Source organism: Pristis pectinata, chromosome 9 (assembly GCF_009764475.1).
Source record: "Pristis pectinata isolate sPriPec2 chromosome 9, sPriPec2.1.pri, whole genome shotgun sequence".
Lineage (NCBI taxonomy): Eukaryota > Metazoa > Chordata > Chondrichthyes > Rhinopristiformes > Pristidae > Pristis > Pristis pectinata.
In genome coordinates, this window is record NC_067413.1 from 18,621,937 (window position 1) to 18,640,465 (window position 18,529).

The window sequence follows — 18,529 nt, forward strand, 5'->3', positions numbered from 1 at the left end:
ATATTCCATAGTAGTAGCAAACCATTCAGCTTATTTTGAGTCTACGCCAGCCCTTTGGTTGACATAACCAGTTAGCCATTCTTCCTTTCAGCTTCCCCATATCCTTGTGATTATGTTTTCTTGGTATTTATTCCAATCCCTTTCAAAGCCCACTCTTGAATCTGTGTTATCTACGGTTTTTAGGTAATACAGTCTAAATCTAAACCACTTGGAACAATTTTTTCTTGTGGTTTTCTCTGTTTCTTTTGCTAAGTTACTTAAGTCGATATTCTCTGGTTTTCAACCCTGTAGCCATTGAATAAATTCATCCAGGGGTATGGTCCTGTAATGGTTTAGTTACTGGATTGGCAGCTAGTCCTGGACCATTTATCCAGAGACAGCAGTTCAAATTCCACCATGGCAAGTAGCAAATTCAAATTCGAGTATTAAATCTGGATTTTGTTTTTAAAGCCAGTCTCAGTAATTAAAAGTAGGAAACTACTAAATTGTCATAAAAATCCACGGATGTCCTTCAGGGAAGGAAATCTCTCTCCCCTATCTCGTCTGGCCAGTGTGTGACTCCCGATCCACACATGTGCAGTTGCCTCTTAATTCCCTCATCAATTCAGGGGAAATTGGGAATGGACAGTAGCTGTTTGCTTTGCCGGTGCCATTCACATCCTGTGAGCAATGAAGCAAAAATTGGAAAACGTGTTTTATGTTTCTTTAGTTTAAACCCAAATTGACTTTGAACATCATGGTCAAATTCCTTATAATCTGTGGTCTAAGGAGATCAATCACATTTTATCTAGTGCATCCATATAACTAGTGCCTCATTCCCGATCAATTGTTTAAAATCTCCTCTCTGTTTTCTACATGGCTTTGGCATCCTCCTTAAAGTGCAGTGGGGCCAAACTTTGAGCATGAACTGGTGAGGATGAAGAGTGACATCAACTTCTTGTCAGTAACTGAGTGGGTCATATGGTGAGAGTCGGTGTAAAAGCCAGAATGTTGTATATCAGGTGGACTGATGAATGAGGCACGGAGCTGTAATCTGTGATCTGATATTTAACAAACAATCAGAAACCATTCACTGTTGATTTTAATACCTACAAACAAGATGGAGTGAGTTGATGGAGCAGCTGTCTGAGCTTGTTGGTTGATCAGTGTTGTAAAGTATGGCATAGCTGTGGGAAGCTTGAAATATCTTGTTCACAGAAGCAAGTACCAACATGGTGAAAAAGCAGTGTGTAACAAAATGTTGGAAACACTCAGCAAGTCGGGCAGCATTTGTGGAAAGGGAAGCAGAATTGATGATACAAGTTTGCTGTCTGAGCTACTGAGTTTCTTCAGCATTTTCCGTTTTCATTTCAGATTTTTTTTGGTTTTCAAGCTTAAGTCGTAATGCATTGTATGAAATACTCTTGAAATTCAGCAGACTGTGATAGAATACTCTAACCTTGTTGGATTTCTCTTGTAAAGAGCATTTATATACTGGATCAAATAGCCTCCTCCTATAACTAGTTTTTTATTCTTTCAATTAATTGTGAAGCATTCATTTTCAAAATCCTTCACAGTATCATGCATTTAGATGTCTGATTATATATTTGAGTAAAATTAAAAGAAATAGGCTGAATTATTGTGGACACATAAATGACTTGTATTTTGAAAAACACTGTGTGTTGCTATCAATTTCTAAATTACCTTTATTTTATTTTAGGACTTCCAGCCCTTGTTGTGGCAACATCTGTTGGATTCACCAAATCGAAGGGATATGGCACAGTAAATTAGTAAGTAGGCCTTGGGACTCTCACTAGTTTGTCAATAAGTGCATGAATTTCCTTCAGCGAAGTTCAAGGAGGACACAGTGGCATAACTAGTAAAGCTACTGCCTTGCAGTTCCAGTGACCCAGGTTTTATCCTGACCTCCAATGCTGCCTGTGTGGAGTTTGCATGTTTTCACTAGGACTACATGGATTTCCTCCTGCTGCCACAGAGTCATAGAGTTGTACAGCACAGAAACAGGCCCCTCACCCCACCCTACCCACGCCAGCCTTATTGTCCTTCTGCATTACTCCCACTTGCCCGAATCAGGTCTGTATTCTTCTATGTCTTGCCTATTTAAATGCCTGTCTAAATATCTCTGGTTTCTTCCTGCACCCCAAAGACGTGCAGGTTGGCAGGTTAATTGGCCAGTATAAGTTGTTCCTGGTGTGTTGGTGAGTGGTAGAATCTAGAGGGATTGGTGGGAATGTGGGGAGAAAAAAATTGGATGAGTGTAGGATTAGTGTAAATGGGTGCTTGATGGTTGGCACGTTCTTGTTGGGTTGAATGTCTGTTATAATGAATTTTATAGAAAGATGTAACATGATGCTGTGTTCACGTCATCATTCATTCTTGTCTTTTAAGTTCGCCATGAGTCTTGCCTTTTGTGAACAGTTGATGCTGCCTCTTCCTACTTTATGTAGTTAGTCAGCCATTGCCTTTAGGTGATCAGTCAATCATCTGGCACCAGCCTGTACTGCATTTCAGTTACTTTTTTTTCAGCTTTTTACTCAAGACTTTTCATGCTGTGTTGATTCACCATTTCTAAATAAGGCTCTTCAATGTTTGTTCCATTATAAATGTTTCATTAAAATATAAATCTCTACAACATCAGGGCATGTATTGCATTTATTCTGTCAGAACAATCAATTTGGAAAAAAAACATGTACTTTACAGATCTCTGACATTCACAGGAGATGGTTGACTGGGAAGGTAACACATGCCACCCCTTCATGTTAATGTTTTGGTAATAACTTAAATGGTGAGAATGATGTTTGACCAATTTTCAAATTTTCGCAGCATGTTTTTAAAATCATTGCCTGTTATTTATTATCTTGTATGGTTTAAGAAATGGTGAGTATTTTTATTTCAACAGTAACTTACTGATATCTGGCAAGTATTCTAAGTGGAGGAGATATATACAATGAAAAGATCTAGATATGAATATATTTCAGTGCACAAATGGCTCAAAATTAAAATGTTAACTTGCCCTTAAATGCATGCTGACAAATTTCTGGAATTGTTTTGTATTCAGAAGTTTAAGGGCCCTGATGTTTCTTTGAGTGGCATTTGTAGGAGCAGATAGAGTTTGCTGACCGCTCCCTGAAAAGTTTTATTTTAGACTTCTGATTGAGAAGCTTGTTTAATTGACAGACAGGTTGTTGGGATATTGTATGAAGTGGTGGATGTATGATGTGGCAGTGGAACTTGAGGAAAAGATAACAGGATTGGAGAGTGATTGGGTATGGAGATGAAGTGAGTGGTGACTGCAGGTTTTATGGGATTTGTCCATGATTACAGAGTTGGGAACAACAAGGTGGCCAGTGATAACAAGAAGGGAACATTTGTTCGTGGTGTGTGATCAGATAAAGCAGGATCACATTGCTTGGGGTTGGAGATAGCCACCCCCACCTCTCCTGGCCACAAACAGCGCTGGAAAGCCACTTTTCTCTTTCATGCAGCAGTCCACACCTCTCTTTAGCTGTCAGCTTCAATTTGGAATGGAGAACAAATCTGAAGGATAAAGTCTCATTTAAATACATTGCCAGCTGGGAGCAGGTTGATTGCCTGCTTCTTTTATCAAGCATTTAATGGATGTATAAGTGTTTTGTGTATGTATTACAGACAATGATTATATAAAACATAATATTTACCGGATAATAAAGAAACTTATTTAGCAAGAAAAGAAAAATACACGTGATTGACCTCAGTTTTGAATGTATATTGATCAATTAGTTTAAGATAAGATTTCTTTATTCGTCACATTTACATCAAAACACACAGTGAAATGCATAGAGTGTTCTGGGGGCAGCCCCCAAGTGTTGCCACACTTCTGGTGCCAACATAGCATGCCCACAACTTCCTCGGAACTCTCTGCAGGACCTTACAACAATGAGACCTGAAATCCTTAAAAATAGACTCTTGTACTTAAGAGTGAAACATAGATTGATGGAATAATAGTGCGGAAGGGAGACATTCTGTTTGTTATATTGATGTCGAGTGAATTTTACTTGCAGCATTATTGAATGTCAGGAGGAATTGGTTAGACTTTCTTTTGTGGAAATGATCATTACCTGATACTTCAATTGTGTGACTTATTTGCTACCGAGGTACAGTGAAAACCTTGTCTTTTCATTACACAGTGCAATTACATTGAGTTAGTACAGAGTGCATTGAGGTAGTACAGGTAAAAACAATAACAGTACAGAGTAAAGTGTCACAGCTACAGAGGAAGTGCAGTGCAGGTAGACAATAAGGTGCAAGGCCAAAACCTGGGTGTTGCCCAAATGTTGTGGCTATGGACTGCTTCATTATCTCAGGAGTTAAGAATGGTTCATGAGCAATGTCCTATTATTAGCAAACAACCCCACTTTTTACAGTGAAGGGAAGCTTATTGATAAAGGTGATTGGGCTGGCTTGAGGAGCACCTGCTGTCATGGCCTGGAGCTGAGTTGTTTGGCTTCCAGCAATCACAATCATCTTCCATTGTGCTAGGTATCACTCCTGCCTGCATAGAAACACCTATGTTCCTTAATGTTTCTATAATAAATTACCTAAAGTTGCATACAGTGACCTAGTAAATGTTTGATGAAGTAATTACTTCTAACTCTGAAGTCTTGTGTGCTCATTCACAATTCCACAAATTGCTGTTGGCCATTTTGTTTTATTACTTTATCCATCAATACTTGTGTTTTCAGATAAATGTATATTTTTCCCTCAAGCTTTCCCTGGGATCAAAGAATTAAGGATGAGAAAATGAGGTTTCAACCCCTTAAGTGCTAAAGCTTTCACAGGAACAAATGAGAAGCAGATGACCTGCGCCTAAGTCTCAGGCATAGTTGGGATGTTATTTTCTCATGTTAATGAAGTTCCATTGATGTCTTCGTTCACACAATGACATTTGCAGATTTGGTTTGGTTACTTCCTACAAAAAAAATACATCTTGTTGCTAAAAGTGGGAAATCAGATTTGTTTATTTACTTTAGACTTTGAACTATGTTCTTGGCAGAGAAGCATAGCCAGCCTGAAGAAAGACAGTTTGAAAGTTATCTCAAAGTTTTGAGGCTTTAAACATGAACAGTATTGCAGTTTTGGAATGAGCAGATTGGGATACCTTCTAAAAAGCACCCTGATAAAATATTGGTGCTTCTCAGAATCCTTGTTTTGGTAATGGTCTGTAAATTAGCCACTGTCTTAACATCTGTAGATTTAAAGGAGCACTGATTAAAGTTGGCCTGTCTTTAGATTCTGCTAGGATTGCCTCACTGGCATTTTGGATCCATCAGCAGTTTAGACGAGAACTGTCAGCACAGAGCAGAAACGATTTGCAAAGTTAATGGGCTTTCTGCTGTATGCTCATTGAGACTACTTGGAAGTGGCAAATTGCATCAATTCCCTCTTGTCACAACTGTCTGTGGTATCTGAAATTGACAGGTGCCCCTGGTAATGGAGGCTTGTTTTCTCCTTTCCACCGTCCGTGTTTTTTCTCGTACTCTTCCTGGGCTGCTAGATATTCTATGGTCTTGTAGTAGTCTGTTTTAGTCACATTTTCCCTCAGGATATGTATTCTCTGGCCATTATTTTGAGTTTCTCAATTTAGTCTTGAAAACAGTTGGACTGCAGTCAAACAGTAATAAGGAGGTTTACAAAATGGGGTAAAGTCAACCAAAGATGATTGTTACGTACCAGCAACAATAGAAACACAATGAGTCATGTATAAGTGTTGGAAACTATTTTATTAATAACTACTTGCAATAATAAGAAAAGTAAAAATGTTAGATGTCAAACATTGACCCCAGAACTAAACTTGATTAAACGTAACATGATTATTAAAACAGAAAATATTGGAAATACTCAGCAGGTCAGAGAGCATCTGTGGAGTGAGAAAGGGAACCAAGTGTGCTGACCTGCGGCTGGAATATCCATAGAGGATTGTTAGCTCTATCCTGTTCACTGGTCAGCCCTTCACAGACATGAGGGACTGCATGTTCATGGAGGCCAGAAGAGATTGGGAGGTCAAATGCCAACCTCTAAGTCCTCCTGTTAGGGTTATCTCCTGAGAATAAAGGAAAAGTTGTGGGCAGGTCTTGTTGTAGGAATTTAGCAGGTCAGGAGGTATCTATGGAGGGAAATGGACAGTTGACATTTCAGGTCAAGACCCTTCATCAGTGCAGATGAAGCATCTTGACCCAAAATATCAACTGTCCATTTCCCTCCATGGATGCTGCCTGACCCGGTGAGTTCCTCCAGGGCTTTGTGTGTTGCTCCAGATTCCAGCAGCTGCAGTCTCTTGTGTCTCCAGGGCTTCTTGTAGGCAGAGTTTGCCAGGTGGTATTGCTATTCCCATGTAGTCATGGAATTTCCGGCTCTCCTGACCCTCTCTCCAGCCCTCTTGTCCTCCTTTCCCTCCCAGGCCCTCCAGTCTTCTATCGGTTTTCTTAATCTTTAGTGCCACCTCAGTCCTCCTGATCTTATTTCTCTCAACTTCTCTCAACTTCTAGTCCTTCTGCAGCCCTCCCAAACTCCAATCCATCTCAAGTCCCTCCTGATCTCCAGCCTCTTGCCAGCCTTCCCCATTTCCATTTTCCTCCCAATCTCCAGTCCTTCCCCAGCCTTCCTGATTGAAGGGGTCCCACCACCTAAGGCACCATTGACCTTGATTTCGGGGGAGACCAAGAGCTAAGTAAGCCATGTTGCAATGTGAGCATTAGCACCAGAGCAGGGAGAATTAGGGCAAAGATTTGCAGTAATGAAGACACCCCAGCCTGAAAGACTTCAATAAAAATAACAACAATAATTATGTTCTGCTATTGCTGTTCTGCAGCCATAACCTTGCTCCTTAAATGTATGGCCTTGGGCTCCTAGGTTTACAGGACACTGCTTTAAGAGTATTTGGGATTGGGCAGGAGGTTCCCTGCCCTGCCTTCAGCCTCTCTGTTGGACATTCAGAACAATTGGCATCCCATAATATAATCACACAGAAAAGCCAAGTCATTGCAGTTTTTTGGCAATTCTGAATTACCTTGCACAATTACCAAGCAGCTGTCCTACCCCAGGTAGTGTTTGACTCCTGTCTCAAATAATTGTGGCTGTTGACGGCCTGGGGCAAGGTGTCAGCCATCTATTTACCACTGGGGAGGATGCTGGCAGCCAGCCATTCTCCTCATCTGCTCTGTCTAGACTCTGTGTAGCGATCACAGTCTTAGGCTTGGATTTGCTGGTAGAAGAGTGGAAGGGCCGAGGAAAGTCCCTCTCTCTTACAGTCAGAGGAAATCTGCCCTTAGAAAATGAGCTTCCTGGTGCACGGTTGGGAGTACCATGGTTTTAATTGTTTGTAATCATTCTTGAAGTGTCTTTGGTGGGAGTTTTAAGATTTTTAAGGATTAGAAAGTGTCGGGTTGTCCCCTCAGATATATTTGCCTTTTCACTGTTTTTTTTCCCCCACATATCCTCCCTGTGATAGTTGTGTTGCATATGCAACTGCCAGCCATATTTCAGAGATGACTAACTGGCAGTAAAATCTATTCAGTCTTCTTCGAAACTGAATAAAATGCTTAATAAATATGCATCATTGTTCATTAAATAAACATGTTGTTCATTATATATCAGGAATGCGTTATGTGACCTTAAGCGTTTTTCTGTATCTACTTGAGCCTGGCTTTTATTCGGCTTCTGTTTCCTGAAATGCTTCAGTAGTACACAGGCTGACTTGACTTGAGCCTTCCCTGCATGTTTATTCCTGTGGAGCCTTGCACACAAGAATATTGTTTGATTTAGTCAAGGTACACTTTACCTCATTTATTTAATCATTTGAAGAACTGTTACATTTATTTTTCTTTGGTACCCAAAGGCAGGAATATAGAACGTTAGAAGCCTTGTGGACCGTCACACTGTTTAAAAAAAAATTACTAGCAATCCACAGCCGTCCACATAGCACCTGAAAAAAAACAGGTGACTGATGTGGTATTAAGTTCCCTGCAAGTGACACTGGTGGGGTTATTACAAGTAGTAGGGTAGGGTTGGCTGTTGGAAGTATCTAAGTGTATCTGAGATCCCACTCTGCCGCTGGTCCCAACTAGCTACTGAGGCCAGAGGTGGAACTCACACATGAGAAGGCCAATGCAGTCTGCATCTGACCATTCAGCTTTAAATCACTCATTGGTAGTTTCAATAATATAGCCTCCATCTTCGAATGGGGCCACTGACCTTAATGAAAAGGTAAGCGCAGATAAACATGTTATTATCAGTTTACTTTGTTTCCCTTAAAAGAGTATTTAATTATTTTGTTTAATTATTTAATTACATTTGTACGAACTGTTAAGCACAGGTCAGGGTGGTTCAGGGTATAACCTTGGTATCTGCCACCCGAGACCTAATCATGGCTTGTGACCGTCACAGCAGCCAGGCCTTGAAGTCCGACGGTAACATGGATCCTACAATGGCAATAATGCAAGGCAGAATGTTTCTTTCAGTTTCTCTATCACTGAATTTCCAGAAAGTAGGTTCCCACAACCCAGCATAATCAAATATTATTGCTTAGTGAGGCAATACTGGGAGAAATCAACCCAGTTATTATCATTCTTGTTTCTAGTGCTGATGTACTAGTACAAACAACATGTGTAATTCATGTCAGAATTGTATAATGTCAATCTGGAGTCTTGTAATTTGTATTAGAATATGTTGCATTACAAATGTAGTATGGCGGTGTCACTTATGTACCAACTGAGCCTTGTTTGTTTCTTTTCTAATCGAAATTACATCATGTAGTGAAAAGAAAATTGGGTCGAGAGTTATCCCCAAATAACCAGATGTCCTCCAGGTAACTGGTCAAAATAGAATGGTGGAGCAGTTAGTTAATTTGTCTCCTCCTTAGCCATTGATGATGGTGGATATCCAGGGAGTTTGTGTGGGAATTTGTTTCCTGTCCAAAGAAAAGTTGCAACTTTGACTTAAATGGTAGCAACAAAGCTAATCTTCAGATTTTCCTTATGGGACATGATATTTTATATAGTAAGAGTTTGAGACATGTAATGGGTTATTTTCATTTCTTTCAATCCATTTTGGTTTTCAAATTAGAAGTATCAGAGTGGATGGTTTCCACTGCTGGAAAATTATGTCCAGCAACACATGAAGATGGCCCGGTGTGTGGCATCACTGAATCATGTTGATCATATGTTTAGTTTTACCAGGTAGTCACAGAAACGATTTTAGTGTAGCAGAAACTGTTGAGTAGAAAAATTGAAATAGGTGCTGAGGGGCACTCTCTGGTGGCCAGTGTCACCACTTCAGTACATGCTGGAACAAATAGGCAATGAACAGCTGCATGAGGGAAGTTATAGTCTCTGGAGAACTAACAACATACAGAGTTCATCACAACGTTTTCAATGCTGAGTTTCCTGTGGAGTAAATTATAGGTGGATGCAACTGTGAATGGAAATTTCTCCTGCCTGTTACCTGACAACAGCATTTAAGGACAAGAGTAGATCATTGAGAAAAGAGCAGTAATCTGGTTTTACTCTTTGCTTAATTTGAGGAAGTACCATGGTTATCCCATCATCATCAGTTTCCTATTGGTCACAGGCCTGTTGCTGAAAACTCCACGGGACTTCTGGGCTGTGAGAGTTTGCTGCACTGCCTTCGCACACTTCCCTTCGCATCTTGGCCTGGATTCGGATAGGGGGAGGGGAATGAGGGTGGGAGAGGGTTGGCGGTGGGGGGTCCTGTTGGAACCTGGTCAGTGGAGTGAATGGGAGTTGGGGTAGGGGAGTGCGTTGGTGGCTTGGATTAGAACTTTGTAGAAGGAAGGGGAGTTCGTCAAGAATCAGCTGAGGAGCAAAGTGCCTTGGTCAATTGGGGGAGGCGGTCAGTGAATGTGGGGATTGACAAGTACTGTCATGGAGACTGAACATTGGGTATGGGCTGCAGTGATTAGGAAGTCAGGGGTTGGGGTCTGTAGTTGTTTGGGCTTGTAGGAGTTGAGATTAATGGGTGGGAGTTGGTACTATAGTGGGATGGTGGATGGGGGTGGGGGAGTGCTAAGTGAGAGGAGTAGGTCAAGAGTCTATTCTGAGTCTTAGTCCACAGCAGTGTTTAAAAAAAAGTTACTTGTTTTTGGAGTGATCAGCCTGCACTAATTTTCAAGGCAACTCTCGCTGCACAGGGAATGACGTCATCTTTTGCTCAACCGACAGCAAACACATTTTTACCACAAGGGGAATGTATGGCATGGCAAATGATTGAATGATGGTAATCAAGGTCTATTCCAGAAATAAATGATTTCCATCTTAAAACACTGAAAGAACCAGCAGTACATAACAGAATTTCTAACCAAGTTGTTAAACTGTCCTCAGAGATGCATGTAAAGATCTCACAGCATTATTCAAAGAAGCGTAGTGGTGATTTCCCATTATTCAAGCCACATTGTTCCCTCAACAATCAGGACTGGAATAAATTATCTGGTAATGTAACTCATTGCTGATCATTTGGCAGTTTCCTTCCTTGACAGTGGTATCTAAACTTTAAAGGTGTATCATTAATTGCAAGACGTTTTGAGACATGAAGTTCATGTCAGAAAAGCAGAACCTTATTTTTAATTTTAATTAAAAGTTTCTGACTTGAGATATAAAGTGGCTGTATTTTAATGCCAAGTTTGAAGGAGGAGTTTCACAACATGAGCTGCTTCATAGAATCAGACATTGCAAAGGTAAAATGTATATATCTAAACATGGTACTTGGGGCAGCATGCTGAATTTCTCATTTCCAACCAACTGGCATTTTGTGGCAGATATATGTTTGGAGGAATGAAATCCAAACCTTGCCTTGTATCATTATTGAATCGTACAGAACGGAAATCTCATCCATGCTGACTATGGTGCTTATCTACGCTAATCCCATATGCCCACATTAAGCCCTTATCCCTCTACTTCTTTCCTATCCAAGTACCTGTCCGAATGTCTTTTAAACATTTTAACCTCCTCTGGCAGCTCATTGCAGATATTCACCATCTTTTGTGTGGAAAAACTTGCCCATCAGATCTCCTTTAAATTTCTCCCCTCTCACCTTTAACCTGTGCCATCTACTTCGAGACTCCCCCGTCCTGGGAAAAAGATTCTGACTCTCTAATGAGCATCAACAAGGTTTTGAAACATCTGATTGCTGGCATAGAAGGCTTGTTTTGATAATCAACCTGCAACAGGGTTCAGCTATTTCATATTATAAGCTATAACACATCATTCCATTGCAACTTTAAAGGTTAAGCATTTACCATGATTGAAATCAGTGTAAGTCAGGTTTTTTTTTAAGTAGGTTTGTTCAGTAATCACAGTTGCAGGTCTGACTTGAGGGTTTTTTTCAATTTCTGTTGTATTGAGGTGGCATGGGATATCAGAATTTCTTTACAAAATAGGATTATTTGTTCCATCATTGTTTATGTATCCAAGAGAAACTTAACGTCGGCCATCAGTGTCCAACTATTTCTACAGGGTTTTCATCTTCTCCTTTCCACCTGACAGTCAGTTACAGGTGTTAGCAACTCTTAGTATGATGGAGATCTTTTATTGGTTTGAACCCATTGTAATCTCAAGTTTTGTTTGACAGTTCATTTCCTGGGTGTTGCTTCTTCTACACTGCAATATCCTCGCCAGGAATACAGTAGAAATGGGAAGTTACTGTTCTGCCAGTTTGTTATTGGGTTTTATCTTGAACCCTGTGTATTAATCTCAAGTATTAGCCATTTATAAGGATCTTTTGGTTAAGCATTTTTCAGAAGATGAAGTACAAGAGGGTGTAGAGTTCTTCTCATTCCACTTGCTTTGTCACCTTAGTGAGGTTAGTCAGTCTTAATCTAACTTCAGCAGATTTTATTTTGCTGCTCATTATCTATTGGTTGTCAAGTTTGTTCCTGCTTAATTCATTACACTGATGGTTCAGCAGTTGACTGAGTTTTTTTGAAAATGGGCAAAACTTCATCTATAACATGGTATGACCATCGCTGCCTCACAACTCTCCTTTGTCTCTCAAGGGTAAGTTCTTTTTGCCCTTGAGATATTTTTGATTTCATGTAGAATCTTAAACTGTTTTCAATTTCATTTTGATTATTTCTGGTGTCCCCATGAAGCTGACTTAAAAACTCTTCCACTTGCCTTTTGCTGAAGGGGTTTTGAATGGATTGCTTAAGTCAATTTATTTCATTGCAATTATTGGAATTTGAGCTTTTAAGTTGTTTTAGTCTGACAAGCATGTTAAATATACTTGTCAGTCTAAAGCAGCTTAAAAGTGCAAATTTGGGTTCAACACTGCTACTGACTGAAGGTGATTTCCCAGGCTTGTCTGAAGATCTGATATTGGTCTATTTTATCTAAGCATGCAAAAACAGCAGGGACTGAGTTTCATCCTTTCAGAAGTTTATTTATTTTCTTCAAGTCTGCTGAGTGCACACGTATGCAACATCGCCCTTAAAGAAATCAACCAAAATGGTGTTTGTCAAAGACAAAAACAGTGACATGAGATAAAGCGCCATGACCTCTGCTGGCTTGGAGGTGAACAGCTATCAACGGTACACCTTCAATTACATATCCTCTATACATTACTACAATGCTGAACTGCTACTTCTGGTATGAGGCTGTGTTGTAAAGCTCTGATAGAAAATGATATATATTACCTGAAAGAGCATAATAGCCAACTGCCTTCCAATCATGTTCCAGAATAACTTCTGGTAAATCTTATTGTTGCTAAAACAAATTTATTTTAGATCTTCCTTTGTTATGAGTATGGCCTCTGCATTGAATTGTGTCAGTATTATTGGCTGTGAATAGCTTTTCAAAGCATAGCTGGAGCCTTTGTAAACTGCAGTTGTGCAGCAGAATTGCATTTAGTTCGCATCCATATGGTTGGTTCTAAATGTGATCTCGAAGTGTTCATGCAGTCCTATTGTGCAACTCCACATGAAGTATGCATAAATAATCTTAAATTTATGTGTGCCTTTACAATAATTAATAAAAAGTGTCCCATCTGCTTAATTTTGGATTGCTTAAATATATTGGTTTCCATGCATACAGGTTAAGTATAATTTCATGCTTTCATCTCACAGATCCTTGTTTCGTAAAGAGACTCCATTGAAAATTAAAATAAAAAGGACAAATATTAATGAATTAAAGTTTTCCATCACAATTGACTTACCAGTTCTCTATATTTTTACTAGTAACTGATCTGCTCTCTCAGTGTGGTATAATTTATTTATTCAAGCAGTTTTTAAAGGCTGGTTGAAATCCCTGAGCTTCATTGACAAAGAGGGCTTAATGCATTATTCTTCTCACAAGCTTACAAGTCCTGACGTTGAGTAATGAGTTTCCTGATCATACTTGGCATCAGTTACTTTACCAACCTATACTTAATTAATAAACAAACATTATTCATGAAACGTGCTCTCCATTAATCTTCATTTAAAAATATCAAACTGCTGCTGAGTGCTGCAGTAAGTATATTCAGTTACCAGAGGAAAGGAGAACATACTTTGACATAACTTCATGAAGTGCAGTGCATTTAAATGGCATCATGTTAATTGATTGGAATTAGTACATTAGACATTGTGGCTGCTTCAGATTCTAAAGCAATACTCTCTTTTCGATTTTTGCTTCCAATTTTCTTACGCATGGGTTCAAGTCCTTCGACCCTGGCAAACCTCCATTTCCTTGCCCACAGGGATACTCTTCATGTGTTAGTTTAAAAAATGAAGTTGGGGTTTTAGCTGCTGATCATCTATTGCAGCAGTATCAACCAGGTAGCCAGTGATTAAATTTGGAAAGGGGTGGGGTAATGCTACTCCTTGGCATTTGTGCTGCCTACATTTGCCTACTTTGGACTAGAGAGAAAGTTTCGGCTGTGTGGAAACTGTGGATTTATCCAGATCTTTACATTCATTGAATGGGATGATATGTTCTCTCCTACCCACTTCCTTTCTAATTCATGTTGTTATTACCTTTGGATTCTCAGAGTAAAACGTTCGCAGGAGACACACCTCGCGTAGGATTGGTCTGGGGGTTAGGAAGGGAGTGACGGGGATCGAGAAGAGGGCAAAGCCAAAAGGGGAAGGAAGCAAAGGGAGGGCAGAGTGGTAAAGTTCATAGAGAAGGGAAGGGAAGTGGGAGAGGACAACAGGAAAAAGGGGAAAATAGAAGAGAGATGAAGAAAGGAGGCAATGTCAGATGGGAAAAATCTAGACCCAGTGCTTTGCATACGAATGTTGAATTCACAGAGGTTGAGTGCAAGAAAGCATATTGATTTACTAGTATGAAGAATGTGTGACATGACAGCAATCATTGTGAAGGTGGAGCAGGGCAGTTCCAGCATTAAAGGCAGTGATCAGGAGAAGTACATTGCTGACAAAAATAGAAAAGAAAGAGGAAAGGAAGAAAAAAACGTTAGCAAGGAGTGGGGTTGGGAAACTAATTTTTCTGTAACAAGATAATGGGAAAGGACGATTCCATATCAAACTGTGGTGGAGCCAGGTTGAATTGAAAGGAGAGGGGAAGAAGTGCCAGTCTAAATTGGAGGAGAATTAAAAGACAAGAAGAATGTCAACATGTGATGAGAAAGGTTCAACGAAATAGAAAGAGAGTTCAGGTGGTTATTGGGATATTTCAGTGACTGCTGAAAATCCCATGTTATTCTGTCTTCCTTTTTATATCAGCGTTAAAAGTACATCAAATTGTCACCCAAATTAATTGGAATGCATCCAGCTAGCTGTTGTGGACTTGAAGTTAGTTTTGTCCTTGTTTTATCATGTTTTGGAAACTAAGTTAACCATTTTTGAAACTGTTGGAGAGTTGCTGCTTCTTTTCTCCTTTGGACTTGCTCCTCCAGAAGGTGCCTAAATTTTGCTCTCTTTGATGGGTTGGCACCGCAACCTGAATTCACAGTTTGATAGTGTTTGAGATAGCCGGGGGGTGGGAAATTGGCTCGAGAGGTAATGCTCTCTTTTGAAGTTAATTGGAGACCTTGATATTGTATGCCTTTATCTTACAAATTATTATAGTAAATGGGGATTATATGAAAAAGGTACTCTTTAAAGAAACAGATATTTAATGTCAACTTAACATTGTTCGAATGTTGGGACATCACATTCATGATTAGGCAGTTTAGCCATAACACATCTTACATTCTTCGATCAATAGCATGTCCTACGTCTAACTCTGTACCCTTGTATTGTTTTCTTATATTGCAGTTGCTGGCTTTCCTTGGAAGGTGGTCTCCTCTATGCCTTTGTTGGACCTGCAGCCGTTGTTGTTTTGGTATCATATTTTGAGTCTCATTTCATTTACCATTGATAACTATCTTAGTGGTAAAATAATGAGAGAGAAAGTTACACTTTGGAGCTTTGAATATTGCCTTTAAAAAGATATTTTATGTTTATACATTTTTATTTCAACAGGTGAACATGGTTATTGGCATTCTGGTATTTAACAAACTTGTTTCGAAAGATGGAATAACAGATAAGAAACTGAAGGAACGGGCAGGGTATGATTATAAATACATCATCTAGCATTTTATTATCTTTGAAAGATTTTCACCATATTTCCTTGATTAGAAATAATCAATATGGTTTATTATTCCTCCAGTGCTTACTAACCCAATATAGCTGCTTGCAAATAGTAACCGTAAAATGTTAAATTATGATTAATTACCAAATGCAGCAAGCCATCAACCATTGGCATACTCTAAAGTTCACATTGATGATGTTGCTATATCTTTGGCTTGTTGAAATTTACTTCTGATTTGGTCACAGTTTTATGTTGTGTTTGAGAGAATTTAATGAAACAACATCCTTTTTCTTGGTCAACAAACAGCTTTGTTATCTTATTTAGTTAATAGGTTGCACAGATGTCAGCACCTGAATGCTCTGGAAGGAATGTACCAGTTTGCTGGCTAGAAATATAAATTGATACATACATCTGTTTAAAGATGACATATACAATTGAGACTTTCTAACAAAGGAATGAATGCCAGTCCTCACAACTGGACAATCTGAACAGTTTAAAACATAATAATGCTCAGTAGCGTTTAAATTAATTGAAAAAATTATCTTGCAGTTTTCTTACTTCGTTTTCCAAAGGCTGTTATCATAGAGTCACAGTCTAACCAATGTTCTGTAAAGTTGCAACAAAACATCACAACTTTTATGTTGCATGCCCTCACTAATGAAGGTAAGCATGCCATATGCTGCCTTCACCATCCTATCTGTGTTACCACATTCAGGGAACATTGGACTTGAAGCACAAAGTCCCTCTGTTCATCAACATTCCTTAGCACCCTTCCATTTACTGCACGTGTCCTATCCCTATTTGACTTCCCAAAATGCATCACCTTGCACTTGTCGGGAATAAATTCAACTGCCATTGCCCACCCAACTTTCCATCTGCTCTGTGTCCTGCTGTAGTCTTGATCAAGTTCCCTTGCTATCCGTTAATGACTTTTGTGTCAGCTGCAAACTTAATAATCATACCTCCCATGTTCACATCCAAGTCATTAACATACTGTATATCACAAGCAACAAGAGCTCTAGCACCAATCCTTGTGGTATGCAGACTTCTGATCTGAAAAGCACCACCACCCTCTATCTCCTATCACCAAGTCAATTTAAGATATTTATTAGTCACCTGTACATCGAAACACACAGTGAAATGCGTCTTTTTGCGTTACTGAGAATGTGCTGGGGGCAGCCCGCAAGTGTCACCACTCTTCTGGCACCAACATAGCATGCCCAAAACTCCTAACCTGTAGGTTTTTGGAATGTGGGAGGAAACTGGAGCACCCAGAGGAAACCCACGCAGACACAGGGAGAATATACAAACACCTTACAGGCAGTGGTCGGAATTGAACCTGGGTTGCTGGCGCTCTAATAGCATTATGCTAACCGCTACACTACCGGGCCGTGTGGGCAACTTTGGATCCAATAAACCAGCTCGCCGTGTGTCTTAACCTTATGGCCCAGCCTACCAATCAGGACCTTGACAAATGCCTTACTAAAGTCCATATAGACAATGTGTATCACCCTGCCTTCATCAGTCTTCTTGATTATCTCCTCAAAAGGTTCAGTCAAGTCAGTAAAGCAGGGTTTCCCCTGCACAAAAACATGCTGACTGTCGCTGATCAGCCCTTGCCTTTCCAAAAGTACATAGGGCTCATCAGCTGTAGTTACCTGGCTTCTCCCCGATGCCTTTCTTAAATAAAAGAACAACATTAGCGCTTCTTCAGTCCATTTGCGGCTAACAAAGATGCAAGAATCTCCATCAGGGCCCCAGCTATCTCCTCCCTTGCTTCCCATAGAAACATGTGATAGAGCTCATCCGACCCTGGGCATTTATCAACCCTTGCGTATCCCAAGACATCTAATAGCTCTTGCTCCTTAATACTGACCTGCTCCAGATTATCCGTGTACCCCTCCCTGAATATTCCACATCCTTCTCCTTGGTGAATACAAATGAGAAGTATTTATTTGGGACCTTTCCCACATCACCTGGCTCCACACGTAGATTATTCCTAAGGGGATCCACTCTTTCCCTGGCCACCCTCTTGCTCCTGATGTTCTTATAAAATGTCTTGGGATTCTCTTTCATCTTACTTGCCAAGTGGTCTTTGTTTGCCCTCCTAATTCCCTTCTTAAGTTCTCTCCTATATTCCTCAAGACACTCCCTTGATCCCATTTGCTTTTACCTGCCGTATGTTTCCTTTTTTATTCCTCATCCAACCTTCAATATCATTTGTCATCCACAATTCCCTAATTTTGCCATGTGCACCCTTACCGGAGCATGCTGGCCCTCAAGTCTTCCTAACTCTCTTTTAAAAGACTTCAGTTTGTTAGCTGTCATTTTACCTGCACGTATCTACTACCAATCCACTTTCATCAGGTCTTCTTTTGCCATTGGAATCAGCTTTCCCTCAATTCAAGATCTTAATTTGAGGACCGATATTTCATAATGTAATCCCTTTGCATAGCTATCTGGAAACTTGCATAACTATGGTCACTGTTGCCAAAGTGTTCCCCCATGGACACTTTTACCACTTGTCCTGTTTAATTTCCTAAAATAAGGTCAAGTTCTGCCCTGTATCTAATAGGACTCTTGACATATTGTCTCAAAAAACTTCCTTGTACACACTTAACAAAGTCTGCCCCATCGAAGCCCGTTGCACTAAGGCAATCCCAGTCAACACTGGGAAAGTTAAAATCTGCCACTACTACAGCCCTATTGCTCTTGTACCTTTCTACGATTTGCCTACATATCTGTAACTTTAATTCCTGCTGACTATTGGGCAGCCTATAGTATAACCCCAGCAAAGTGATTGCCCCTCTCTCATTCCTAAATTCTACCCATGTGAACTCATAGGACGATCGCACCAGGATATCTTCGCTAAGTACTGCCATTGTGTTTTCTCCAATCAGTGGTGCAATGCCCCTCCCTCTCTCACATCTGAGACTTCCATACTTGGAAAATTAAGCTGCCAGTCCTGT

The 18,529-nt window shown here is 40.0% G+C and overlaps 1 protein-coding gene across 9 annotated transcripts in view; it reads left to right on the top strand.

Moving 5' to 3' along the window:
* The window catches only part of adgrb1a (adhesion G protein-coupled receptor B1a), a 410,472-nt gene that overhangs the window by 330,248 nt on the left and 61,695 nt on the right, over positions 1–18,529 (top strand). For all 9 annotated transcript variants that reach the window (XM_052022801.1, XM_052022802.1, XM_052022803.1 and 6 more), the window contains 3 exons: positions 1,700–1,769; positions 15,245–15,311; positions 15,452–15,537. In XM_052022801.1, the coding sequence (XP_051878761.1) occupies positions 1,700–1,769; positions 15,245–15,311; positions 15,452–15,537 (223 nt within the window). The remainder of the gene's footprint in view (positions 1–1,699; positions 1,770–15,244; positions 15,312–15,451; positions 15,538–18,529) is intronic.